Source organism: Pseudophryne corroboree, chromosome 6, assembly GCF_028390025.1.
Source record: "Pseudophryne corroboree isolate aPseCor3 chromosome 6, aPseCor3.hap2, whole genome shotgun sequence".
In the NCBI taxonomy this organism is placed as follows: Eukaryota; Metazoa; Chordata; class Amphibia; order Anura; family Myobatrachidae; genus Pseudophryne; species Pseudophryne corroboree.
The window spans coordinates 539,993,700-540,021,046 of NC_086449.1; the positions used below are offsets into that span (position 1 = coordinate 539,993,700).

The 27,347-nt window shown below is 46.6% G+C and overlaps 1 protein-coding gene across 7 annotated transcripts in view; it reads left to right on the plus strand.

The window, feature by feature from the left end:
* POC1B (POC1 centriolar protein B) overlaps positions 1-27,347 on the plus strand; it is a 462,304-nt gene that overhangs the window by 342,632 nt on the left and 92,325 nt on the right. For all 7 annotated transcript variants that reach the window (XM_063927654.1, XM_063927653.1, XM_063927652.1 and 4 more), the window contains one exon: positions 105-191. In XM_063927654.1, coding sequence (XP_063783724.1) covers positions 105-191 — 87 coding nt within the window. The remainder of the gene's footprint in view (positions 1-104; positions 192-27,347) is intronic.

Consider the following 27,347-nt stretch of genomic DNA (forward strand, 5'->3'; position numbering starts at 1 on the left):
ATGAAGGCGCTAAGCACTCCTGTTCAGCAGCAAATGGTTGGAATTAGTCTGTATTGAATACTTTGCAATCAGTTCCCTTAATGACCTTATTTTCTATTCTACAGATTAACCCTATGTTTGAAGTAGCAGATACACAAACCTTTAACCCTCCCATTATTGATGTAAGGAACAACTTTACTTCCAGCGAACAGGTACTGAAAATTATTACTTCACTTAGGGTAATTGACTAGGAACTTGATTTAAAAAGTGGTAGAACTACTGTAGTGCATTTTGTTTTAATCCTCATTGATAATTCTAGACTGATGGTGCAGATCTTACCATCCTGTTAGTGCCATAATTATGAGAAGGAAATTTTGGGCATAAATTCATTGTGAAAGATAGCAAGAACTGAAGAATATTTTTCTACTTCATTTATCTCAAATCTAGAGGACACTGGGTTTGTAGAGTTTGCACAAGAGTTGGGCACTTAGCATCTGATAGAAATTTTACTTCTAAGGAAATCTCTATCAAGTACCCTTTAGCAATGCATCATTAGATGATACATCAGTGCCTTGCCTATTAAAGGATCATTTGTGATGGGTGTACTATCGCAGAGACTCCTCTGTGAGTGTTGTCTTACCTTATTAGGCCAGAAAAGCACCAGCAGACTACTTTTAAACAGTCTTCGGTGCAGTTCTTTTAAAATTTTGGCCCTGGCAGTACTTTAGGGATTTGGCCACTAATTGAGGTCTTGAGAAGCTCTTTTTTTCCAGTATGCGCAACCAGAACAAAGTATGAGAAAGTGTAGCTTTGTCCCACAGAACGAACAAATGAAGAGGATTTCATGCCATTTGTAGGCAATGAGTATTTCTCTTTTAGTGTTCTCAGACCATTGGATGTCTTCTCATTCTGTGGTTCGGGTTAAAGATGTTATGCGAATTAGGTCTTAAACCTTTTGACACCTCTTTCATTATCTGGTGTGATGCTCAGATCCTGCGTGGGTAGAGAACCCAGGGGTTATTATTCCAGGCCTTGTTTAAATTTCTGTACTGAATGGGTACTTATTGTTCCATTGGTAAGTCCCTGTTTAGAATGAAATGTGGATTTTTCTAGCATCCATGCACTTAAATACTTATCTTTAGATTCTGCAGGTCTGATCCCATAGATTCGGCAGGTGACAAATAACCTGGCACCTGTGACCGCGTAGTTTGATATGTCAGAACCTCCTGAGGTTTATGGTCTATGACTTACAAATTTACTTTTCAAAACTTTCCCTCAAGACTTTCTGCATCACTTTGGATTAATATGGCGGTGGTTGGACGATTCTGGTTGCAATGTTAAGGAAGAGTCATGGTATTTCCTTGTTAGAGCTGATTCAACCTCCATTCAGCATGGTTGTTGGTGTCTCAGGGGGTAGGTTGTACAGTTTAAAAACTCAGGTCTGATCCCAATTCTGTGCAGTGTGTTGCAGACTTTATTAGACACAGACCTGCTAAAGGTTCCTGGCCAGGGATAGACCACAGGGTCATTTGAAAACTTGACTTGCTAGAGAACTTGGATTTTCTATGCAGTAGTTTCGCACTGTCTCGAAAGTGGTGCATTGACATTCTGCCACTCCTAGACTCCTTTCAGTAAGGTTCTTTGACAGTGATTCAGGTTCAATCTTTGCCATCAGGTTTTATAAGATGAGGGGCATTCTGTTCTGTGGAGTTTAGTAGCTGGGAATCTGCAACTTACTCTGCAGGGTTGGTGGTCTTTAGAGGAAACAAGACTATCAGTCATCTGCATCTCAAGTGTAATTATGACAATCCCTCATTGCTAAGCTAACCCCACACCTTTGAGCGTACAGGTTTCCACGGTTTTTTAACAATCATGGAGTCTGGCCCTGATTCAGAGCCGCATGCAATGCCAATGTTAACATATTTAAGCGATTATTTGCAATTGATGCACATGCACACAAAAAAAAAATCGGAAAACCCGCATGACGGGAAGCGATACAGAGTGTATGCACAAAGGCACTGTTGTGATAGATTCAAAAAGGATCAGAAAGGTGGCAGAAAATATGATAAGTGTTCCTGTTGGGTGACTGGGAGATGGCGGCTACTTGTGCATGCAAAATTAGCTGTTCAGTGGGGGTATTAAATGCAACCAGCTGTGCTTTGAGTGGCACAACCGCCATCGTAGGAGGCCATGGTCAGACTGAGAAACTGCACCTATCAGGACTGGTGCAAGTTTTGATAGTGCAACTGATGTTGACATATAAAGAGGCATCAACTGGTTTTACAGCGTGCATGGCTGCTAAAAAGTGGGTGATTCAGTCATTGCACATTTGGCCAAATACCGTAGATGTACACGAGAAGAAGTTTCTGCAGCGGAGTACACTGTGTTTGTGTTCCACAGGGAAACATTAGGATGTAGAGTTGGATCTTGATCCAGAGGCACCAACAGGCTAAAGCTTTGACTGTTCCCAGGATGCATTGCATAGCCTCCTCTACAACCCCACAACCCTGCCTACAGACACTGGAGCTCAGTTTGTAACGGAGGTGGGGGTTAGGGGGGTCGCGGGCTGCGCTAGGCAAGCCTGAAAAGAGCTTTTGTTAGAAGAATCTTCAAGGGCTGCATCACCTTTATGTCCTAGAGACATGCTGTGCTCCGGCTCCAACACCTTCCCAGCAGCGCCACTTACTCCCGCTGGCTGAGTTCCCGGGTACTTGCGGCGGAGGCGCTCCCATTCCTGTTCCCAGGCACACTCCAGGATCGCGTAGCTGCTTCTTTGGGAGGAGGTAAGAGGGTCCCCCAGGTGGGTCCCGCCGAAATCGCGTTCCGGTTGCGGTCTTGGGAGACGGACCGCGACGCTAGCGTTGACACTGTGTTAGAGCAGGGACCCCACTATATCCACCAGGGCAGGGAGCACAGGTAGGATTACACAAAAATCCATTTAATAAGCCTCCATAGTACCCGGTGGTGAGGACCAGCATAGGGGATAAGGTGCTTGACCTGTAGCCCCTCCCCCAGCTCCGGGCGCCATCTACTGCTGATGTTCCCGCCCTGGAGCTGCTTCTCACTCTCCCTCAATCCCTGACAGAGATTTGGGCGCCATCTTTTCACAAGTAGCTGCGGCTGGTCTCCGGGACTGCATTGCAAGGTCTCCTCTCTAAATCCGCCTGCTTGCTCAGCGCTGTGCATTTACAGTCACTTAAGTATTCTACATGTAATTTTAGACAGTGTTAGTTAAGAACAAGTGTACTTCTGTCTGAATATTTAGTACAAGTATTCTGATATATACATCCAGTATCTGACACTGTGTTGTTATATATATGTATTTTTACTAGTCCAGTGCAGTCTTATTGTTTGTCTGAAATAATTTCTGCATTGACACTGTTACTTTGTGTACCTGCATCTGTTGTGTGGATTTCACTTTCAGTGTATCCCACCTATTGCTATCACTGTATTCTGTACTCTGGGGGGCTAGGGGTGCCATGGTCTCATATATAGTGCTACGCAGTATATACTGTACTGTTTAGTGTGTTTTACTGTGTATTTCAGTAACCTCATACCGCTTTAATTCTCTGTTTGTGTCCTGTATTTAGTGTCACATAAATCAGGGGGTTATTTGCAGGTATTATATTTGTCTGGCTATATTGTACTGTTACGCTCATTCTTATAATGTCTGCAACAAAGGGTGGGCAATCCGCAAACGCTCCTGCATCATGCAGTGCTTGCACCAAGGATTTGCCTGAAGGGGAAGTTTTGACCAATGGTCTATGTACTGGGTGTAGTACATCTCCTAGTCAGCCCGCTGTTTCAGTAGCCAATCAGGAACCACCTTGGGCGGCTTTTTCATCTATGCTTAATACACTAGTCACACGCCTTACGCCCCCTATGGGACCTCCTGTGCCATTGCAGCCACATGTTGTCCCTGTGGTTAATCCGCCCTGGGTGGATACGCTATCTCTCCTGATTCAACAATTGAATCAATCTTTTGTTAGTCAAAAATCTACCCCGCATCCCTCTGGGGTGCAGGGGTCATCTAAGCGGGCTGTTTCCTCCTTGCAATCCACTATTATTTCAGATGTTACTTCTGATGAGGATGGGGAGTATATTGAACCGACAGACACATACGGTTGCTTCTGACGAGGGCTCTACAGCTCAGGTTGATCCCCCTGACCTAGTGGAGGCTATTAAGCTGATTCTTCTAATTGATGATGAGGTAGATCCCACTACTGCGTCTAAGATACCTGATAAATTTAAACGTCAGAAGGTAACTAAGGTTGTATTGCCACTTTCTGACCACTTAGTTGATATACGTCAGGAACCCTGGTCTTCTCCAGGAAAGAAATTCTCCCTGTCTAAAAAGATGCTAGCTTGTTATCCTCTCCCTGCTGAGTTGTGTAGCAAGTGGGAAATTCACCTCCGGTGGATTCCTATGTCACCCAGCTTGTGGTGTCATCTACTCTGCTGGTCAATACTGTCACTTCATTAAAGGCACTGACAGATAAGCACGTGGAGGGATGCCTGAAGTCTATATTACTCCCTTATGGGTGCTGTACATAGACCCACTATAGCTGCCTTGTGGGCTGCAAAAGGTATAGAAGCATGGGTTCAGGCTATTGAGGAAGAGCTACCTCAGGATATCTCTGATACTGCTAGACAATATCTGTCTCATATTGCCACAGCCTCCCATTATATTCAGGAGGCGTCCTCCGAGGCAGGTGTAATGGCGGCTAAGGCGTCGACTACGTCCATCTTGGCTCGCCGTATTCTGTGGTTGAGGTCATGGAAGGTGGATCTGGAATCCAAGAAGTCTTTGGAGGTACTTCCTTTTAAGGGAGACATACTGTTTGGGAAGGATCTTAATAAGATTGTGACTGACTTAGCGGCTGCTAATACTGCGTTTCTCCCATATGCTAATCCTTCTGCCCCGAAGACAAAGAGCACCACTTTTCGTTCCTTTCTGCCTCCAGAGTAGGCAAAGGGTCAGGCATACCCGAGACAGGCTCGTTCTTCCAAAACTACCAAGCCCAAACCTAAACAATCCTGGGCACCCAGTCAGCCTGCTTCCAAACAAGACAGCTGCATGACGGGGCGGGCCTCCTCCTTGGGGGATACCAGGGTGGGAGGCCGACTTCTACAGTTCACCCAGCACTAGTTAAGGACCAATTCAGACGCCTGGGTGCGGGAATTTGTCTCTCACGGGTACAAAGTCTCTTTCAGGAGATGTCCCCCTCGCCCAGTTCTGCACAACGGTTATACCTTCGGATCCATTGAAAGCGCAAGCTCTACACCTGGTTGTGCGATACCTCCTGGATACAGGAGTGGTAGTACCGGTACCTCTATTCCAGAGAGGCAGGGGATACTATTCGACCCTGTTTCTAGTCCCGAAACCCAATGGGTCTTTCCGGCCTATACTCCTCCTCAAATCACTGAACAAGTTTGTGAGAGTGTCTAAATTCTGTATGGAAACACTGCGCTCAATTGTACTTGCCATGGAACCTGGAGACTATATGGTATCCCTGGACATACAGGATGCTTACCTGCATATACCTATTGCCATATCGCATCAGCAGTATCTGCGGTTTGCTATTGGTAGCCTACACTATCAATTCCAGGCTCAGCCATTTGGACTGGCCCCGGCCCCCCGGATCTTCACCAAGGTCATGGCCGTGATGACGGCCCTTCTCCACCATCAGGGAATCGGGATCCTGCCGTATCTGGATGACTTGCTGATCCTGCCGAACGCCGAAGAGATTCAACTCAGTCATCTGGACATCACGGTCATATTCCTACAAGCCCACGAGTGGCTCGTGAACTGCTCGGGACATGGTGCACCTGGGGGCACGGTTGGACACACAGAGTCAAAGACTGTTTCTGTCTCAGGAGAAAGTCCTGAAACTTCAGGACAGAATCAGATACTTCCTCTCTCGCCCAAGTCTGTCGATACACTTGGCGATGCAAGTACTGGGCCTCATGGTGTCGCCTTTTGACATGGTGGAGTATGCTCAATTTCACTCCCGCCCTCTGCAGCGGTTGATTATGTCCAAGTGGGATGGCCGACCTCATTAGATCAGGTCTCAGATGATGTCCTTGATTTTGGAGGTTCGTCTGTCACTGGGCTGGTGGCTTCAGGACCAACAGTTGAGCAGGGGCTGTCTCTTTTGGATTCCCAACTGGGTCCGACTGACTACAGACACCAGTCTGCGGGGTTAGGGTCGCGGTGCTAGAGCAACACTCTCTCCAGGGTCGGCGGCCCAGGGAGGAATCTCTCCTCCCGATAAACATTCTGGAAATACGGGCAGTGTTCAATGCTTTGACTCTTGCCCTGTCTCTGATTCAGAACAGGCCTGTTCAAGTAAAATCAGACAACACCACCACGGTGGCATACATAAATCATCAAGGCGGCACTCAAAGCCGCATGGCAATGTATGAAGTATAAAAAAATCCTTTGTTGGGCGGAACGCCATCTGCCAGCAATATCGGCAGTGTTCATTCCGGGAGTCCTCAACTGGGAAGCGGATTTCCTCAGTCGTCAGGACGTGCATGCCGGAGAGTGAAGTCTTCATCAAGAAGTCTTTCAACTCCTAGTGGACAAGTGGGGCCTACCAGATGTAGACCTGATGGCGTCTCGGCACAATCACAAAGTTCAGGTCTACGGATCAAGAACAGGGGATCCTCAAGAAGCGTTCATGGATGCACCGGCAATTCCAGGGAACTTTCGGCTGCCCTACGTGTTCCCTCCAGTGTCTCTCTTGCCCAGGATACTGCGGAAGTTCAAGCAAGAAGGAGGAATACTACTTCTAGTCGCTCCAGCATGGCCCAGACGGCATTGGTTCTCAGACCTGCAGGGTCTATCGATAGAGCGTCCTCTTCTACTTACTCAACGCCCAGACCTCCTCGTTCAGGACCCTTGTGTCTACCCAGACTGGCTTTGACGGCGTGGCTCTTGAGGCATCACTCCTGAGGGCCAAAGGATTCTCCGAAGCAGTTATCTAAACTATGCTGAAGGCCCGCAAACTGGCTTCTGCATGGATTTTTTTTAGGGTCTGGAATTCTTACTTCACCTGGTGTGCTGCTAAGAACTTGGACGCATACAAATTCAGAACTCAAAGACTTCTGGCTTCTCTGCAACAAGGCTTGGACTTGGGCCTTTGCTGGCCTCCCTCAAGGTTCATATTTCTTTTTCATCCACTAGGGGTCACTGGAGTACTCTTGGGATATGGACGGCTTCCGCAGGAAACAGGGCACTGAATATTTAAATTTAGAACTCTCCACCCCTCCATATCCCAGATTACCTCAGTGTTTTTTCTGTGCTCATGCACTAACAGAGGCTTGTGTGGGGATCCACACTTTTCTTTGAATATTTTTTGATTTTGTTTTTAATTTTTAATTTTTACCTTTTTTATTACTACTTAAACACATCCCTTCCCAGTTTCTACGAAAAACATGGGTCCGGGATAGTGCCGCTGCACGAAGCAGCGCATGGCGTGTCGGTCCTCACAAAGAGCACCCTCACAGCCACACGCAGCTCACTGCCTGCTGCAAGAGCTGGACGGAGCTTACAAAAAGAAGCCCCGTCGCAGCCCTCCCTACCAGGAGACAAGGTATGCTGGGGGGGAACGGGGCGGTCAGCGCACGCTGCCGCCCCGCTGTGGGGTCCGTGTTATAACGCCGCCCGCATCCGCCGCTGATACAGGCCGCCCGCCCCAGCCGCTGACGCCCGCCCCAGCCGCTCCGTCCGCCGGCCCAGCCGCTCCGTCCGCGCTGTACGTACATCAAAGTACCAGCGCTAAGAGGGGGAGAACCGCCGCAGCTCAGCGCTCATACTAGCGCCGCCGGAAGCCGCACCAGCCAGCCGAACTCCGCTGTCTGCATAATGTTCACTCGGCCGCTCTCCTCACAAGCGTCCCCCGCCTCCCTGCAATGACAAGGTCAGCTTCCCGGCAACTCTCCCCGCTGAGACACAGCGCTACAGGGAGCACAGGGGGAGGGGGGGGACAAGTCTGATCACAGCGCTGCTGCAAGGGAGAAAAACTTATATGGGAAGAATAAGCTGTATGACAGGCTGCCATATGCACCATAGGCACCATAGGTTGTATTAATAGACTATTGAGCCTATATTAAACTGCAGTCAGGAGGCATGTATTGTAACCTGACCTGTGATTATCACTGTAAGCATGGCATGGAGGCCATTTTAACCATGCTTCCTGTTTCTTCCTGTTTGTAATTCCAGAACGTTCCTGTCCTACATCTCTACTCCACCGGAGGCGCAGGGGTGTTAGTGGGACTTTTTGGTTCAGGTTTCATATAGGCTGGCCATGTGAACTGCACTTCGGCCATATATATATATATATATATATATGTATGTATATTACACACCTTAAGTAACAATTTTACTGAGTCGTGCAAGTGTCTGTCTTTGTCTATTGTGTTGTCTGTCTGCATAATGAGTAAGGCACCAGCAAAGACTAAAAAGAAGTTTTACTGCAATGTCTGTACATGAATCTACACATGTACAGTATGTTTTGTAGGTTTCCACTCCGGAAGCCGGTTTCATTCCCAGATCCTATGTTAAGCAAATGTAATGGCTGGGTTGCAATTAGAATTGGCCGCCGCTCGACACGAGCGGCAAGATCGGAGTCTCGGGTGAGACCGCCAGATCTAACGGAGGAGTCTCAGCATTTGCAAAGGTCCAACTTCACTTTGGGTACAAGGGATAAATTTAATTTGTCTTATAATTTACCCGTTTCTGCTATGTTGCAGTCTAACAATTCTATGCCAGACCTCACGGCGCTAAATAAGGGTGAGGAGGGCAAATTACACCAGCAGTCAAATAGTGCAGCTTTTGACAGCCCAGACATTGATAATCTCATCAGGCCAGTGCGTCAGTCTCTGAAGTTTACTGAGACTAAGGAGCCTCTGACATATAATAAAGTCGTATTTCCTAAACGACAGAGATCTCCAATGGGGTTCTTATTTAGGAATATCTTAATAAGATGTTAGTAGAAACACGAAAGAACCGAATAACCGGTTCTATACCTCACAGATTTAAGTCTACTTACCCGTTTCCACACAGTGACATCTACATTGGAGAATCCGCCATTGGTGGATTCGTCTGTGTCAAACCTTATAAAGACCCTTCAGACGTAAGATAGAAGGGCATTTGTATGGATAACGGAAATCAAGTCTGCTCTACATGGCGATCACGTTATACTTATCGCTAATCAAATCTGAGAAGCTGCTGAGTATCTATGTACAGTTTCGGCTGCCGGCTGTCAGCTCACTTCTCGCTTTTCATCGTTGCTAGTTACAGCATGACAAGTACTCTGGCTGCGTTCTTGGCAAGCGGAGTCAGAGGTCCAAAGAATACGGTGGCCAGAAGTTGTTTGGTCCTAAATTGGACAAATGCATTTCTCAGGCCACGGGAAGGGGGGGGTTATGGGTTGGAGTCTAGTTTCCTGCCATTGCCTCCACTGATACCGAGACGGAAATACTCTGGCCCGGCGTTCAAATCCTTTAGACTTCAGTCCTTTCAAGGCTGTGGTAGAGAAACAGCCACGCCTTGTAACGTCAGGGCGCTAAGGTCACCGACAAGCTCCCAGGCCATCTCGGATTTCCAATAGTGGGAGCGCGCCTTCAGACGTTACAGTTGCCGGGATTCCAGACATCCACTGATGGATGTATCCGCAATTTAGTGTTAAAAGAAAGCTGTCTACCGCCACTGCGCTTTTTCAAGACAGACCTGCCTCTGTCGGACGACAAGAAGGCGGTTCGGCAAATTGCCATTCAGTCTCTGCTGGATTCAGCAGTTTTAATTCCAGGCCTGGTACACCAACAAGGGCAGGGTTATTATTCCAGTCTGTTTGTGGTACCGAAGCCGGATGGCTCCGTCAGAGTCTCAATCAGTAAGTCACTTACTACAGATTAAAGATGGAATCTCTGCGGTCAGTAATTGCAGATTTAGAGCCACAAGAATGCATGCTTGCGCTAGATCTCAAGGATGCGTACTTACACATTCCGATTTGGTCACCTCATCAGTGGTTCTTGCGTTTTGCAATACGCCACAACCATTACCAGTTTCAGCCTCTACCGTTTGGCCTCTCGTCAGCGCCTCGGGTATTCACCAAAGTGATGTCTGTGATGATAGCTCATCTCAGATCCCTGGGAGTGACAATCGTTCCGTACTTAGACGATCTGCTCATAAAAGCTCCGTCTCAACAGATGCTCCTCCAACAGGCGCTGCAAACGTACAATGTACTTGTTCACCACGGTTGGAGTGTCAACTTCAAGAAATTGCATCTAATTCCGTCTCAACGACTTCTATTCCTAGGTATGATTCTCCATACGGTAAATCAAAGAATTTACCTACCACAACAGAAAGTATAGATTATTCGCCATCTGGTACAATTAGTGCTCAAGCCACGCACAGTCTCGGTACATTTGTGTATTCGCCTATTAGGAACAATGGTGGCGGCTTTCGAAGCGCTTCAGTTCGGAAGATTTCACTCACATCCATTTCAACTGGATGTGCTCGCACAGTGGTCGGCCTCGCATCTGCAGATTCACCACAGGGTGAGGTTGTCGCCAAGGGCAAGGGTGTCTCTACTCTGGTGGCTCAAGGTACACAATTTAACCGCAGGCGGCGGCTGGAATTGGATAATTCTAACGACGGACGCGAGTTTCAGAGGTTGGGGAGCTGTAGTTCAAAATTGTCAGCTCCAGGGTCTCTGGGCGGATCACAACAGATTGCTGTCTATAAATGTCCTGGAACTCCGCGCAATTTACAATGCACTACGACAAGCAGTACACATGCTTCGCTCTCAGACTGTCCAAGTGCAGTCAGACAACGCGACGACAGTCGCATACATCTACAAACAAGGAGGAACGAGAAGCCGCATGACAATGCGGGAAGTGGCTCGAATCCTCAATTGGCCAGAATACCACCAGGTGATATTGTCGGCAGTGTTCATTCCGGGAGTGGACAACTGGGAGGCGGATTATCTCAGCCGTCGGGATTTTCATCCAGGAGAATGGGCATTAAATCCAGAAGTGTTTCACATGTTGGTCCAGAGGTGGGGTTACCCTCAGGTGGACCTGATGGCATCTCGCCACAATCACCAAACGCCTCAGTATGTGTCCAGAACGAGAGATCCAAAGGCAGTGGCGGTGGATGCTCTCACAATCGCGTGGCCGTACAGCCTCGTGTATCTGTTTCCACCGTTTCCGCTGCTCCCTCGTCCTAACAGCTGATTCCATACAGGTCCTCCTTTAGAGTATTAGAGCTGGAATGCCTCCTCCACTAACGCGTTTCCTCCCCTACTGGGGTCTTTGTCAAGGTGTCAGTAGAGGCATTCCAGCTCTAATACTCTAAAGGAGGACCTGTATGGAATCAGCTGTTAGGACGATTGTGAGTGGTGTTTCCGGGACTTCCACCATACCTATATGCTGTATTTGAACTGTCTAAACCACAGTTCCATCCAATTTGGTAAACCTCCATTGCATCTATTTGACTGAGAAGCCTACCTTGTCTAATATTATGCCTTTTGCACAGACCACTGGATTTTAATTGTTTTTATGTTTGTAATTAAAAACTGTATTACACTATATTCTCTTTCCTACCTCTTTGTTACATATACAATATGACGGGGATTATTTGAGGAGAATTAAGTGACCCATTGAACAAACAGAAGCGCTGGTTAAGTGGTTTTCTCGATTTTTTGTTTATGCTTGCACTACTGGTGAGGGGTTAAGGACACCTCTAGGAGTTCACCATTGACAGGTTGCTTCTTGCGCACGGCACAATTCTTAACTTGTTTTTAGACATTATGTTCCATGGTTTCCCTATGCTTGGGGATTTGTAATTCTAAAAAATAAGTGGAAACCAATGAGAGAGGGCTGTAGAGGGAAAGCATTTCAGTTTTTGTTTTTTAACTTCTAAGTTCCCAATTCCTGAGACTCCTTTACAACTGCATTGTATCAGTGTCCCCAAGGTAGATATTGAGAAATAACGACTAACAAAAATCCTTTTCCCTATCATCCATAAGGGATACTGGGGACACTTAGTATGATGGGGTATAAATAGGGTCCAAAGGAGGAGCCGGTGCACTTAAAATTCTTCAAAGAGGGTGTGCTGGCTCCTCCCCTCTATGCCCTCACCCACAGCCCAGTTTAGAAAAATGTGCCCACATTAGAGGATGCAGACTCTGGTGCTCCAGAGTATTTCTTCAGTTTCTTTTAAATGTTTATTATTTTTAGGTAGGCTGTTGGTCAACAGTATACATGCACCGAGGGAAGCTGGGGGGAAAGGGGGCAGACACCGGCCTCCTGGAGGTGCTGAGTCGGATCCCGCTGACAGGACAACGGTCCTGAGGGTCAGTGTACTGCAGGCATTATGCTCTTGCGCACACACCTGCAGCACGCTGCACATCCCCAGCACATAGCATGAAGATCAGAGTGTGGTGATTGTTGCCGGGGGACCCACTAGCGGTCTCCCCCCGGTTCTTGGTGCGGGGCTGGCATACAGACTCCCTCTGGGGTGTTCCCATAGCCCCCCTGCGCAGACTGGCAGCGGCAGTGTAATTTAGTGTTGGAAACTCTTTTTCTCTTACGTCCTAGAGGATGCTGGGGACTCCAAAAGGACCATGGGGTATAGACGGGATCCGCAGGAGCTTGGGCACACTGAAAAGACTTAAGACTGGGTGTGAACTGGCTCCTCCCTCTATGCCCCTCCTCCAGACCTTAGTTAGACTTTGTGCCCAGGACTGACTGGACACTCACAGAGGAGCTCTCCTGAGTTTCGCTGGAAAAGACTTTGTTAGGTTTTTTATTTTCAGGGAGACCTGCTGGCTACAGGCTCCCTGCAGCGTGGGAGCGAGGGGGGAGAAGCAGACCTACTTCTGTGTGTTTCAAGGCTCTGCTTCTCGGCTACTGGACACCATTAGCTCCAGAGGGTTCGATCACTTGGTGCGCCTAGCTGCTTGTTCCCGGAGCCACGCCGTCACCCCCTCACAGAAGCCAGAAGTCAGAAGTCGGGTGAGTATGCGAAGAACAGAAGACTTCAGGACGACTGTATTTAATTATTTTAAATGTAAGAAAAACATTCAGGGACTCTGTTCAAGATCTGAAGGCTCACATACAAAGATGTAGTGGAGCAATGTCCCGAACCCCCTACGACTAGGTTGGGGAATTGGGAATATTAAACATGTTAAAAAAGCCGGGATCAGGGAATCTGGCATTTTTAACATGTTTCATTTTCCCGTCGGATCGCAGATAATTGCTAGTCGCAAACTGGCAGATTCGATCGGTGAGTCCTTATTTATATTTTTATTTTCAATGTTTCAACTTAACAAGTAGAGTCCACTATAAAAGCTAGGAAGCTTATGCGTTAAGTTCCTGCATCATATCACTGTTTTTCTCAAAATCATTTCATTTGGAAATAGTCCTTGTCAAAATTAAGCTTGGATGGATTTGTACTCATTGACAGTGTTGGCAAAATAGCAGTACTTCATAATATTTTAATTTTGTATTGAAGTAAAAAGTAATACAAAGTTTGATTGATTTTCTTACTGTGTGCTCGTGTTCTCCCTTGAGATTGTAGCTATGGAAAGTAAGGTCGTGAAACGCTAGACTTCCGCAGAGCAGTTATTAATAGCAATATCACTAGTGTTGGTTTTCTTATAGTTATTCTCCACAAGTACTCTGCACAGACCTATTTTCAGCTGCAGTGTTCAAAGTGACATCGCTACTGTCATCAGAGGCAAGATCCATCTCATGGGAAACTGTCATGGTTAAGGCTTGTCTTTTGGAGATTAATTTAGAGTGTATTTCCTCAACAGTTTGTTGCTTGCACAGTTCAAATCCCAGATGCATTTGACAACCTGCTAGAGTAATGTAATAATTCTTGTTTATAGACCTTTAACAAATTAAATGTTACATAATAAGGGATTGCTTTGGGTATTGTTGATAGCAAACAAACATGAAATTACTACAACATTGCATAATCATTTTTGTAGAAGTAACTGGATGATTTTTACTTCTAACACAGGCGATGAACCCCGGAGTTAAACACATGTCCTTTGTTTCTGGTCTTACTGTTGTGCATGGAAGTGTTCAGAGCACACACTGAAGTAAAAATTCTGTTTTTACTTTTGACAGATATATTTTATATTTATAGCCCTGTACATATTGGAAGTTACACTCATTTTTAGCATACTACGGCGGCTGTAGAATTGCAAGCAAGGCACTAATGTAGAAGGATCCTGTATGTTTTCTCTCTGTGCGTACTTCACAGGTGAACCTACACAGCTTTGGGCTATTGAGTGTTGTATGTAACTCCGCTTGCGGCTGAAGAGGCGGTACTGGCTAGTTTTGGGCATGTGCATGTAGGGAAAGTTATTAATGCAACTGCACTTTACATCATTTGAAGTACATTCTATCAGGATTTACACTCCTTTCTTTCTCCGTGTTGCAGCTATCTATCGCCCACCTGGGCAACCCAAACAATTTCTGAATGATTTTTCTGCCTGGCTCCCTCACTTCTTATCATCATGAGTGATTTCAATATTGCTATTGATAGTCCAAAATCTGCTGCTCATGCCTCCAAACTACTCTCTCTAATCTCCTCTCTCGGCCTCTCCCAATGGACTGACTCCTCTACTCATCAGAACGGCCACTGCCTTGATCTAGTATTCACCAGACTAGGCTCTGTTTCTGAATTCACTAACACTGTGTCACTGAAGTCCTCCAATCCTCCTCAGTCCCGCAGAAATATTAACACAATTAATTTTCAAGAACTTTCCACCTCACTCCAACAACTGTTTTCACCTATTTCTGCATTCACTTTTCCTGAGACAGCTTGTACCACACCTTAACCAGACTTTAGAGAGAGCCCTTAATAAAGTGGCTCCAGCTACCCATCACACTCCACGTAGGCCTAGATGTCAACCATGGCACTCTAAATTAACAAGACATCTAAAAAAACCTCAATTTTGAACGTCACTGGCGTAAATCTTGTATACCAAGTGACTTCCTCACATATAAGACTGTCTACCACTCTTATCATAATGCCCTGGACACTGCCAAAAAACATATTTCCAAACTCTCATCTCTGCTCAAACCTCTACGACTGTTTTTTTGACGACATGCCAAATGTGGGACAGCCGACTTCTCAGCTCGTGCCTGTCCAGGCGTCTCAAAGGTCATCAGGGGCTCTGAAACGCCCGCTACCTCAGACCGCAGACGCAGATGTCGACACGGATACTGACACCAGTGTCGACGACGATGAGTCTAACCTGATGCCCACTAAGGCCATTCACTGCATGATTGAGGCAATGAAAGAGGTGTTACACATTTCTGATATAAATACAGGTACCACTAAAAAGGGTATTATATTTGGGGAGAAAAAACTACCCGTAGTTTTTCCCCCATCAGATGAATTAAATGAAGTGTGTGAAGAAGCGTGGGCTTTCCCTGATAAAAAATTGGTAATTTCTAAGAAGGTACTAATGGCGTTCCCTTTCCCGCCAGAGGATAGGTCACGTTGGGAAACACCCCCTAGGGTGGATAAAGCGCTCACACGTTTGTCTAAAGAGGTGGCACTACCGTCTCCGGATACGGCCGCCCTCAAGGAACCTGCTGATAGAAAGCAGGAGGCGATCCTGAAGTCTGTATACACACACTCAGGCATTATACTTAGGCCAGCTATTGCGTCAGCATGGATGTGCAGTGCTGCCGCTGCGTGGTCAGATAAACTGTCAGAAAATATTGACACACTAGACAGAGACACGATCCTGTTAACCATAGACCATATCAAAGACTCAGTCTTATATATGAGAGATGCACAGAGGGAAATCTGCCGGCTGGCATCAAAAGTAAGTGCATTGTCCATTTCTGCTAGGAGAGGCTTATGGACTCGCCAGTGGACAGGAGATGCAGATTCTAAAAGGCACGTGGAGGTTTTGCCTTATAAGGGTGAGGAATTATTTGGGGATGGTCTCTCGGACCTAGTTTCCACAGCAACGTCTGGGAAGTCAGCATTTTTACCCCATGTCCCCTCACAGCCTAAGAAGGCGCCGTTTTATCAGGTTCAGTCCTTTCGGAACCAGAAAAACAAGCGTGGAAAAGGCGGGTCTTTTCTGTCCAGAGGCAGAGGTAGGGGAAAAAGGCTGCAACAAACAGCAGGTTCCCAGGAGCAAAAGTCCTCCCCCGCTTCTTCTTCCAAGTCCGTCGCATGACGGTGGGGCTCCACAGGCGGAGCCAGGTACGGTGGGGGGCCGCCTCAAGAATTTCAGCGATCAGTGGGCTCGCTCACAGGTGGATCCCTGGATCCTTCAAATAGTATCTCAGGGGTACAAACTGGAATTCGAGGCGTCTCCACCCCACTGGTTCCTAAAATCTGCCTTGCCGATTGCTCCCTCAGACAGGGAGGCGGTGCTAGCGGCAATTCACAAGCTGTATTCCCAGCAGGTGATAATCAAGGTACCCCTACTTCAACAAGGCCGGGGTTACTATTCCACACTATTTGTGGTGCCGAAACCGGACGGTTCGGTGAGACCCATTTTAAATTTGAAATCCTTGAACACATACATAAAAAAATTCAAGTTCAAGATGGAATCGCTCAGGGCGGTTATTGCAAGCCTGGACGAGGGGGATTACATGGTATCCCTGGACATCAAGGATGCTTACTTGCATGTCCCCATTTACCATCCTCACCAGGAGTACCTCAGATTTGTGGTACAGGATTGCCATTACCAATTCCAGACGCTGCCGTTTGGACTGTCCACGGCACCGAGGGTATTTACCAAGGTTATGGCGGAAATGATGATACTCCTTCGAAAAAAGGAAGTTTTAATTATCCCGTACTTGGACGATCTCCTAATAAAAGGCGAGGTCCAAGGAACAGTTGTTGGTGGGAGTAGCACTATCTCAGGAAGTGCTGCACCAGCACGGCTGGATTCTGAATATCCCAAAGTCACAGCTGGTTCCGACGACACGTCTACTGTTCCTGGGTATGATTCTGGATACAGTCCAGAAAAAAGTGTTTCTCCCGGAGGAGAAAGCCAGGGAGTTGTCATCTCTAGTCAGAGACCTCCTGAAACCAAAACAGGTATCGGTGCATCACTGCACGCGGGTCCTGGGAAAGATGGTAGCTTCTTACGAAGCAATTCCCTTCAGCAGGTTCCATGCCAGAATCTTTCAGTGGGACCTGTTGGACAAATGGTCCGGATCGCATCTTCAGATGCATCGCTTAATAACCCTGTCTCCAAGAACCAGGGTGTCTCTACTGTGGTGGCTGCAGAGTGCCCATCTTCTAGAGGGCCGCAGATTCGGCATACAGGACTGGGCCCTGGTGACCACGGATGCCAGCCTTCGAGGCTGGGGGGCAGTCACACGGGGAAGAAACTTCCAAGGACTATGGTCGAGTCAGGAGACTTCCCTTCACATAAATATTCTGGAACTAAGGGCCATTTACAATGCCCTAAGTCAAGCAAAATCCCTGCTCCTACACCAGCCGGTGCTGATCCAGTCAGACAACATCACGGCAGTCGCCCATGTAAATCGACAGGGCGGCACAAGAAGCAGGATGGCAATGGCAGAAGCCACAAGAATTCTCCGATGGGCGGAGAATCATGTACTAGCACTGTCAGCAGTGTTCATTCCGGGAGTGGACAACTGGGAAGCAGACTTCCTCAGCAGACACGACCTCCACCCGGGAGAGTGGGGACTTCATCCAGAAGTCTTCATGATGCTGGTAAACCGTTGGGAAAAACCACAGGTGGACATGATGGCGTCCCGCCTCAACAAATAGTTAAAAAGATATTGCGCCAGGTCAAGGGACCCTCAGGCGATAGCTGTGGACGCTCTAGTGACACCGTGGGTGTACCAGTCGGTTTATGTGTTCCCTCCTCTGCCTCTCATACCAAAGGTATTGAGAATAATAAGAAAGCGAGGAGTAAACACAATTCTCGTGGTTCCGGATTGGCCAAGACGAGCGTGGTACCCGGAACTTCAAGAGATGATCTCAGAGGACCCGTGGCCTCTGCCGCTCAGACAAGACCTGCTACAGCAGGGGCCCTGTCTGTTCCAAGACTTACCGCGGCTGCGTTTGACGGCATGGCGGTTGAACGCCGGATCCTGAAGGAAAAAGGTATTCCGGAAGAAGTCATTCCTACGCTTATTAAAGCCAGGAAGGATGTTACGGCAAATCATTATCACCGCATATGGCGGAAATATGTTGCATGGTGCGAGGCAGAAAAGGCCCCAACAGAGGAATTTCAACTAGGTCGATTTCTGCATTTCCTGCAAGCAGGAGTGAATATGGGCCTAAAACTAGGCTCCATTAAAGTACAGATCTCGGCTCTGTCGATTTTCTTTCAAAAAGAACTAGCTACAGTACCTGAAGTTCAGACATTTGTGAAAGGAGTGCTGCATATTCAGCCCCCGTTTGTGCCTCCTGTGGCACCTTGGGATCTCAACGTGGTGTTGAGTTTCTTAAAATCACATTGGTTTGAGCCACTAAAAACCGTGGATCTGAAATATCTCACGTGGAAAGTGGTCATGTTATTGGCCTTGGCTTCAGCCAGGCGAGTGTCAGAATTGGCGGCTTTATCATGTAAAAGCCCTTATTTGAGTTTCCATATGGATAGGGCAGAATTGAGGACTCGTCCCCAGTTTCTCCCTAAGGTGGTGTCAGCGTTTCACCTGAACCAGCCTATTGTGGTGCCTGCGGCTACTAGGGATTTGGAGGACTCCAAGTTGCTGGACGTTGTCAGGGCCCTGAAAATATATGTTTCCAGGACGGCTGGAGTCAGAAAATCTGACTCGCTGTTTATCCTGTATGAACCCAACAAGCTGGGTGCTCCTGCTTCTAAGCAGGCTATTGCTCGCTGGATTTGTAGTACAATTCAGCTTGCACATTCTGTGGCAGGCCTGCCACAGCCAAAATCTGTAAATGCCCATTCCACAAGGAAGGTGGGCTCATCTTGGGCGGCTGCCCGAGGGGTCTCGGCTTTACAACTTTGCCGAGCTGCTACTTGGTCAGGGGCAAACACGTTTGCAAAATTTTACAAATTTGATACCCTGGCTGAGGAGGACCTGGAGTTCTCTCATTCGGTGCTGCAGAGTCACCCGCACTGTCCCGCCTGTTTGGGAGCTTTGGTATAATCCCCATGGTCCTTACGGAGTTCCCAGCATCCACTAGGACGTCAGAGAAAATAAGAATTTACTCACCGGTAATTCTATTTCTCGTAGTCCGTAGTGGATGCTGGGCGCCCATCTCAAGTGCGGATTGTCTGCAATACTTGTAAATAGTTATTGTTAACTAAAGGGTTATTGTTGAGCCATCTGTTGAGAGGCTCTGTTGTTTTCATGCTGTAAAACTGGATATAGTATCACGAGTTGTACGGTGTGATGGGTGTGGCTGGTATGAGTCTTACCCGGGATTCAAAATCCTTCCTTATTATGTCAGCTCGTCCGGGCACAGTGTCCTAACTGAGGCTTGGAGGAGGGTCATGGTGGGAGGAGCCAGTGCACACCAGGTAGTCATAATTCTTTCTAGAGTGCCCAGCCTCCTTCGGAGCCCGCGGTTCCCCATGGTCCTTACGGAGTTCCCAGCATCCACTACGGACTACGAGAAATAGAATTACCGGTGAGTAAATTCTTATTTTCCTCCAGACCCCAGTTCATCATTGCTGTGTGGCCATATCATGCAGCCCACCAAAAATCTTTGCAATCTGATGGACAACTATGCAATAGACAGCGCCTATCCTTGTATATCAATTCCTGTTTGTCTATAGATAATAAGCTTGTGAGCAGGGCCTTCCTACATTTATGACTGTTATTTTATTATTTATTTATTACCAGTTATTTATATAGTGCACACATATTCCGCAGCGCTTTACAGAGAATATTTAGCTGCTCACATCACTGTGAACTGTGACTGTTTGTTTTTACCCAGTTTTGTTATCTTTTTTTTTTTCCAATGTTAATGTGCAACGACATTTGCTGCGCTATATAAGAAACTGTTAATAATAAAAAAAAAAAATCAATAACTGCCGATTATGCATAGTTCAGTATATGCCAAGATCTCTTGTACCAGAGATAGCGCTATTGCAAGTTTGGACTGATTATCATGACGACTATGAAACCAACGTATGGATAGGAATAGCGATGCCGCATACATATGGGCTGTTCGTATTTAGTTTTGTGCACTCTGTACTGGCCCCCATTATATATAACAGCTAATATGATCAGTTTTTAACAGTCAATTAAGTGTATACGCTGGACAGAAAATGTTGAGCCATTCTCATTTAATTGAGTACAGTGTTCAAGATGAATTTAGGCTTGCGTTACATTAGCAATTGTTTTTAAGACCAACTATACCCAAGTAAACCGCCTCTTGAATATTTTCATATTTTTTTTCACGTAGTCTTGAGAAATGTGTATTTCAGAATTTTTGAATGTATTGTGTAGTCCTGTTCCAGAAAGCCGTATTCCTAGATCATCTGAACAGCATGAACTGTAGTTGCTTTATTAATAAACACAATATTTCCTTATAGCGACTAAGAAGTCAGCACAGCGGCAGTAAGTGGCAACTGATCACCTGCCTCCTTCCCAGCTAGAACTTATTTTTTGGCTATACTATGTACATCATTTTACTGAATTATTTGCGCAGGCATGTTATACTGTACTAGCCCATTTTAACTTGTCTTGGAATTTCAGGTTCATGAGTAGAGTTACATTATGTAAAATCAGTATTGTGTGTGTAAATATGGGAAAAGGAGGATTTTCAGGAAAACCCAGAACACATGGAAACCCAGGTCATGCAATACACAAATACATAACTTACCCTTACCCCCACGCCCCCCAGCGTTCCTAGGAGAGGGATGTCTACTAAGTTGTTGAATTCATTTGGATCCTGCAGTGGTGACCTCTGCTGGTGAGCTTCTGTAATGAGTGCCAAAGTAGCAATCCAAAGGATCAAGACATGAATCAAACTTAGTATTGATTCCTTATAGTATACATGACTATTGAGTGACATGCTTGTTGGATCAGGAGCCAGTGTCACGCCTGTGGGTTGGGTTTGGTTTGAACAGGTGTTTGTGGATGGAGCTGACACAGAGGGATTATAAATGAATTGAGGAGGCTTTAACCAGGTATGGTGCATAGACTTGAAAGAATCATTGATGTTTTAGCAGTGACAAGCCCAAAGAACAACATCCATGATTCACTGCAGGTACTATATGCTGACGGAAGATACCAGGGGGTATATTTACAAAGATTTGTGTTTTTGCCGTTTTGAAGGGTGTTTGAACTCGAATGGTATCGGGTGCATTTTACTGCAACTTTTTGAATCCTGATACGATCATTCACTAAGCTGCCGACTTTTCCCAATTCGTTTTTTCCGATGTCGATGTGATTCGTAATGTTAGGCAGTGTTTTACGGGAGTGATGAGTAAAACACTGCCTGACAAAACACAAGTAATCCCGGCCGGATCTGTGAGATCCGTGCAGGGCTTCATTGTGTACCTTAAAAAGGTGTTTAAAGTCGTAAAAAAGCAGAAAAAAATTGCGTGGGGTCCCCCCTCCTAAGCACAACCAGCCTCGGGCTCTTTAAGCCGGTCCTGGTTGACAAAATATGGGGGGGAAAATGACAGGGGTTCCCCCATATTTCATCAACCAGCACCAGACTCTGCGCCTGGTCCTGGTTCCAAAAATAGGGGGGACAAAAAGCGTAGGGGTCCCCCGTATTTTTGTAACCAGCACCGGGCTCCACTAGCCAGGTACATAATGCCACAGCCGGGGGACACTTTTATACTGGTCCCTGCGGCCCTGGCATTATATACCCAACTAGTCATCCCTGGCCGGGGTACCCTGGAGGAGTGGGAACCCCTTAAATCAAGGGGTGTCCCCCCCTCCAGCCACCCAAGGGCCAGGGGTGAAGCCCGAGGCTGTCCCCCCATCCAAGGGCGGCGGATGGGGGGCTGATAGCCATGTGTAAAAAATGTGAATATTGTTTTTAGTAGCAGTACTACAAGTCCCAGCAAGCCTCCCCTGCAAGCTGGTACTTGGAGAACCACAAGTACCAGCATGCGGTGGAAAACCTGGCCCGCTGGTACCTGTAGTACTACTACTAAAAAAATACCCCCCAAAAAACAGGACACACACCGTGAAAGTATAAGTTTATTACATACATGCACACCTCCATACATACATACTTACCTATGTTCCCACGAGGCTCGGTCCTCTTCTCTCTGAAGAATCCTTCGGGTACCTGTGAAAAAAATTATACTCACATAATCCAGTGTAGATTGTGTCCAATGTATAATCCACGTACTTGGCAAAACAAAAAAACAGAAACCCGACCACGCACTGAAAGGGGTCCCATGTTTACACATGGGACCCCTTTCCCCGACTGCCAGGACCCCCCCTGACTCCTGTGAAAGAGGGTCCCTTCAGCCAATCATGAAGCGCCACGTCGTGGCACTCTCCTGATTGGCTGTGTGCTCCTGTAGTGTCTGTGAGGCAGCACACGGCAGAGATACAATGTAGCGCCTATGAGCTCCATTGTAGCCAATGGTGGGAACTTTGCGGTCAGCGGTTGACCGAAAGTAACCTCACCGCTGACCCTGTCATTTTTCCCCCCATATTTTTTCAACCAGGACCGGCTCAAAGAGCCCGAGGCTGGTTATGCTTAGGAGGGGGGACCCCACACAATTTTTTTTTCTGTTTTTACACTAAATAGACCCTTTCCCATAGATAACCATGCACAGATCTCACTGATCCGTGCATGGTTATCCAAACTCGAATGGAAAAAGCAGGTCTATTTTTTTGCTGCTTTTTTTAACGAATCGAAAAAAAACAGACCCGCACTTGAGCACTCAGAGACTAACACCCAAATACGAATGAATAGTGAATGCCTGTATTGTATGAAATAACAGCCGTGTTTGACCGATGGTCTATTCATTCGTATTTCTGAACTTTGCCAATTAAACCATTACAAATAGACCAGACACTGACGAGTTTTCTGCTTAGTGAATTCCCGGATTGGGACTTAGAAAAACCCCCACAAATCAAACAAACTCGAATTCTTAGTAAATTTTGGCCCAGGTTAGCCACAGAAATGATGACTGGAATGAAACTGGATTGGACTGAAGACAAAGTTCAAATAACAGTAAGGACTGTAACAGAGTTGGACTGTAGTGCTGACTGGGCTTTATCCTGAATCTTGACACTTGACTATTAAAGAAAGACACAGTTCAATTGACAATAGTATCCGGAATGGAACAGGAATGGACTGGAGTGCTCACCGGGCTTGATTCGGAATCTTAACACTGGCAGTGTTGCAGAAAGACACAGTTCAAATGACAATAGCATCTGGAATCGAACCGGAAAGGACTGGAGTGCTCACCGGGCTTGATCCGGAATCTTAACACTGGCAATATGGACAACGACGCTGAAAAATGGCAAAGTCCATATAGCAATAGTAGCCGGAGTGGAATTTGGATGGACTGGATCATACAAAGTCACTGGAATGAAGATGCTCAGCACTGAGCTGTTACTTCCTGGATAGAGACTGTTGTACTGACAAATTGGTAATCCCAGGAAGTTACCTTTATACCTTTCAGTGTGGATTCATTGGATGTTGCAGTAAGCTGACGAAAGGAGCTCCAGGATTGGACAGTGGAGGATCAGCTAATGGAATCCAAGATGGCAGCGCCCATGTCCGGACTTGGAAGGAAACTCTGACTAGGTCCAAACACCAGGAAGTGAGCACAATGAGAAATAAACACTGAAACAATGAAAGACAGCGCTGTTAAGTATTATACACAGAAGCAGCAGCCGCTGCAGGAGACTTCATGTTGGATCAGCACCAGCGGACCTCTGGGAGCGATGTGTGGATACAGCACGCACAGACCTCTGCGCCAGCTAGGACAGACATCACATAGGTAAGAAAGTACTTTTAAAAGGTCTGGAGTGTGACAGCCAGCTGCTAATTCTGACTGGTGTGTTAGTCTCTTCCCTTTTCCTTGTAGCATCATACAATTGCAGAGGCTCACCAGCAAAGGTCCATACGGAATGTCAGGAATTAAGCCAATGGCAGGGATCCTAATGTTCCCCACCACCAAACACCTTGTGTTTTGGAGTAGGGTTTTAAACAAAAAATAAACCTTCATATGTTGACGAAAAATTACTTTGTATGTGGCTCTAAAAATGGTCATGTTGCCTTCTGCAGATCTGTATTACAAAACAAATATCAAAACTTTTTCTATAGTTTTACGGGATGTTTATGTTGGTGCTTTTCAAAGATATTTAAGTTTTATATTATATATTATTTATATTAAATGATATGTCCATTGGACTAAATGTAATGTTTGTTGTTTTGATGCCTTCATTGCTGCCAATGTTTTTTGTTTTCTTCCGTCTTATAAATAACAAAATCCTTGTTTCACTCTTTTATCCATCTGCTGTGCTGATGTTGGATCTAGGGCAGTGGATACTAAACCTTATTAGCTGATTTATGGCCGCATCCGAGAATCACTAGAAACATCAGCATCTCTCAGTGTGCTGACCTAATTTGTGTAAACAGGTCTTAAACATGTTTCCATCTAGAGTCTGCAGACTGCTTATTTAGCAGGCATGTATTTCATTTCACAATAAAGTAATACACTGGCAGAATTGCAGTGGTGTAGGTTGTGCATCCTGTTATAGCCATCATACTAAGGACACACTGCTAAAACTCTTCTGAGATCTAATAACGTGATTACTGCTTCTTCTAATATATCATTTTGGTTTCTTTTGCCCATAATACCAAGGATTAAGAAATGGAATAAAGTGCAACTTAATTTACTCAGTGGGCAAACTACATTTCTCTGACGTCCTAGTGGATGCTGGGAACTCCGAAAGGACCATGGGGAATAGCGGGCTCCGAAGGAGGCTGGGCACTCTAGAAAGATTTATGACTACCTGGTGTGCACTGGCTCCTCCCACTATGACCCTCCTCCAAGCCTCAGTTAGATCTTGTGCCCGGCCGAGGTTGGATGCACACTAGGGGCTCTCCTGAGCCTCTAGAAAGAAAGTATAGAATTAGGTTTTTTATTTTCAGTGAGACCTGCTGGCAACAGGCTCACTGCAGCGAGGGACTAAGGGGAGAAGAAGCGAACTCGCCTGCTTGCAGCCGGATTGGGCTTCTTAGGCTACTGGACACCATTAGCTCCAGAGGGATCGACCGCAGGCCCAGTCCTTGGTGTTCGGTCCCGGAGCCGCGCCGCCGTCCCCCTTACAGAGCCAGAAGCAAGAAGAGGTCCGGAAAATCTGCGGCAGAAGACATCAGTCTTCACCAAGGTAGCGCACAGCACTGCAGCTGTGCGCCATTGCTCCTCATACACACTTCACACTCCGGTCACTGAGGGTGCAGGGCGCTTGGGGGGGGCGCCCTGAGCAGCAATAAAAACACCTTGGCTGGCAAAAATACCACAATATATAGCCCCAGAGGCTATATATGTGGTAAATACCCCGGCCAGAATCCAGAAAAAAGCGGGAGAATAGGCCGCGGAAAAGGGGCGGAGCTATCTCCCTCAGACACACTGGCGCCATTTTCTCTTCACAGTGCAGCTGGAAGAAAGCTCCCCAGGCTCTCCCCTGTAGTTTTCAGGCTCAAAGGGTTAAAAAGAGAGGGGGGGCACTAAATTTAGGCGCAATATTGTATATACAAGCAGCTATGGGGGAAAATTCACTCAGTTATAGTGTTAATCCCCACATTATATAGCGCTCTGGTGTGTGCTGGCATACTCTCTCTCTGTCTCCCCAAAGGGCTTTGTGAGGGCCTGTCCTCAGTCAGAGCATTCCCTGTGTGTGTGCGGTGTGTCGGTACGGCTGTGTCGACATGTTTGAGGAGGAGGCTTATATAGTGACGGAGCAGATGCCGATAAATGTGATGTCGCCCCCTGTGGGGCCGACACCAGAGTGGATGGTTAGGTGAAAGGTATTAACCGACAGTGTCAACTCCTTACATAAAAGGGTGGATGACGTAACAGCTGTGGGACAGCCGGCTTCTCAGCCCGCGCCTGCCCAGGCGTCTCAAAGGCCATCAGGGGCTCAAAAACGCCCGCTCATTCAGATGGCAGACACAGATGTCGACACGGAGTCTGACTCCAGTGTCGACAAGGTTGAGACATATACACAATCCACTAGGAACATCCGTGACTTGATCCCGGCAATAAAAAATGTGTTACACATTTCTGACATTAACCTCTAGAAATGGGTTTTTATGTTTGGGGAGAAAAAGCAGGCAGTGTTTTGTTCCCCCATCAGATGAATGAATGAAGTGTGTGAAAAGCGTGGGTTCCCCCTGATAAGAAACTGGTAATTTCTAAAAAGTTACTGATGGCGTACCTTTTCCCGCCAGAGGATAAGTTACGCTGGGAGATATCCCCTAGGGTGGATAAGGCGCTCACACGGTTGTCAAAATAGGTGGCACTGCCGTTTTAGGAACGGCCACTTTGAAGGTACCTGTTGATAAAAAGCAGGAGGCTATCCTGAAGTCTGTATTTACACACTCAGGTACTAGACTGAAACCTGCAGAGCGTGCTGCTGCAGCGTGGTCGGTGACCCTGTCAAACATACTAGTTTGCTAACATGATAACATATTAAAGACGTCGTCTTATATATGAGGGATGCACAGAGGGATATTTTGCCGGCTGGCATCCAAAATGAATGTAATGTCCATTCTGTCAGGAGGGTATTAGAGACCTGTCACTGGACAGGTGATGCTGACTTTAAAAGGCGCATAGAGATTCTGCCTTATAAGGGTGAGAAATTATTTGGGGATGGTCTCTGGGACCTCGTATCCGCAGCAACAGCTGGGAAGAAATATTTTTACCTCAGTTTTCCTCACAGACTAAGAAAGCACTGTATTATCAGGTACAGTCCTTTCGGCTTCAGAAAAGCAAGCGGGTCAAAGGCGCTTCCTTTCTGTACAGAGACAAGGGAAGAGGGAAAAAGCTGCACCAGTCAGCCTGTTCCCAGAATCATAATTCTTCTCTCGCTTCCTCTGAGTCCACAGCTTGACGCGGGGGCTACACAGGTGTAGCCAGGTACGGTGGGGGGCCGTCTCAAAAATGTCAGCGATCAGTGGGCTCGCTCACAGGTGGATCCCTGTTTCATTCAAGTAGTATTTCAGGGGTTCTCTAGAGAGGGACACAAAAGTGTCAGGGGGACAGTGCACAGGCCACAAAAATTAACAATGTAATCCAAACGAAACCAACCAATGAAGGAAATTAGTGGTCCTATCTTTTTTAAAGGGACCAAAATGATATATATATCAGGCTGGAGGTGCGCCACTAAGCTGGAGTAACAGTAATTTTTCTAAAGGTTAT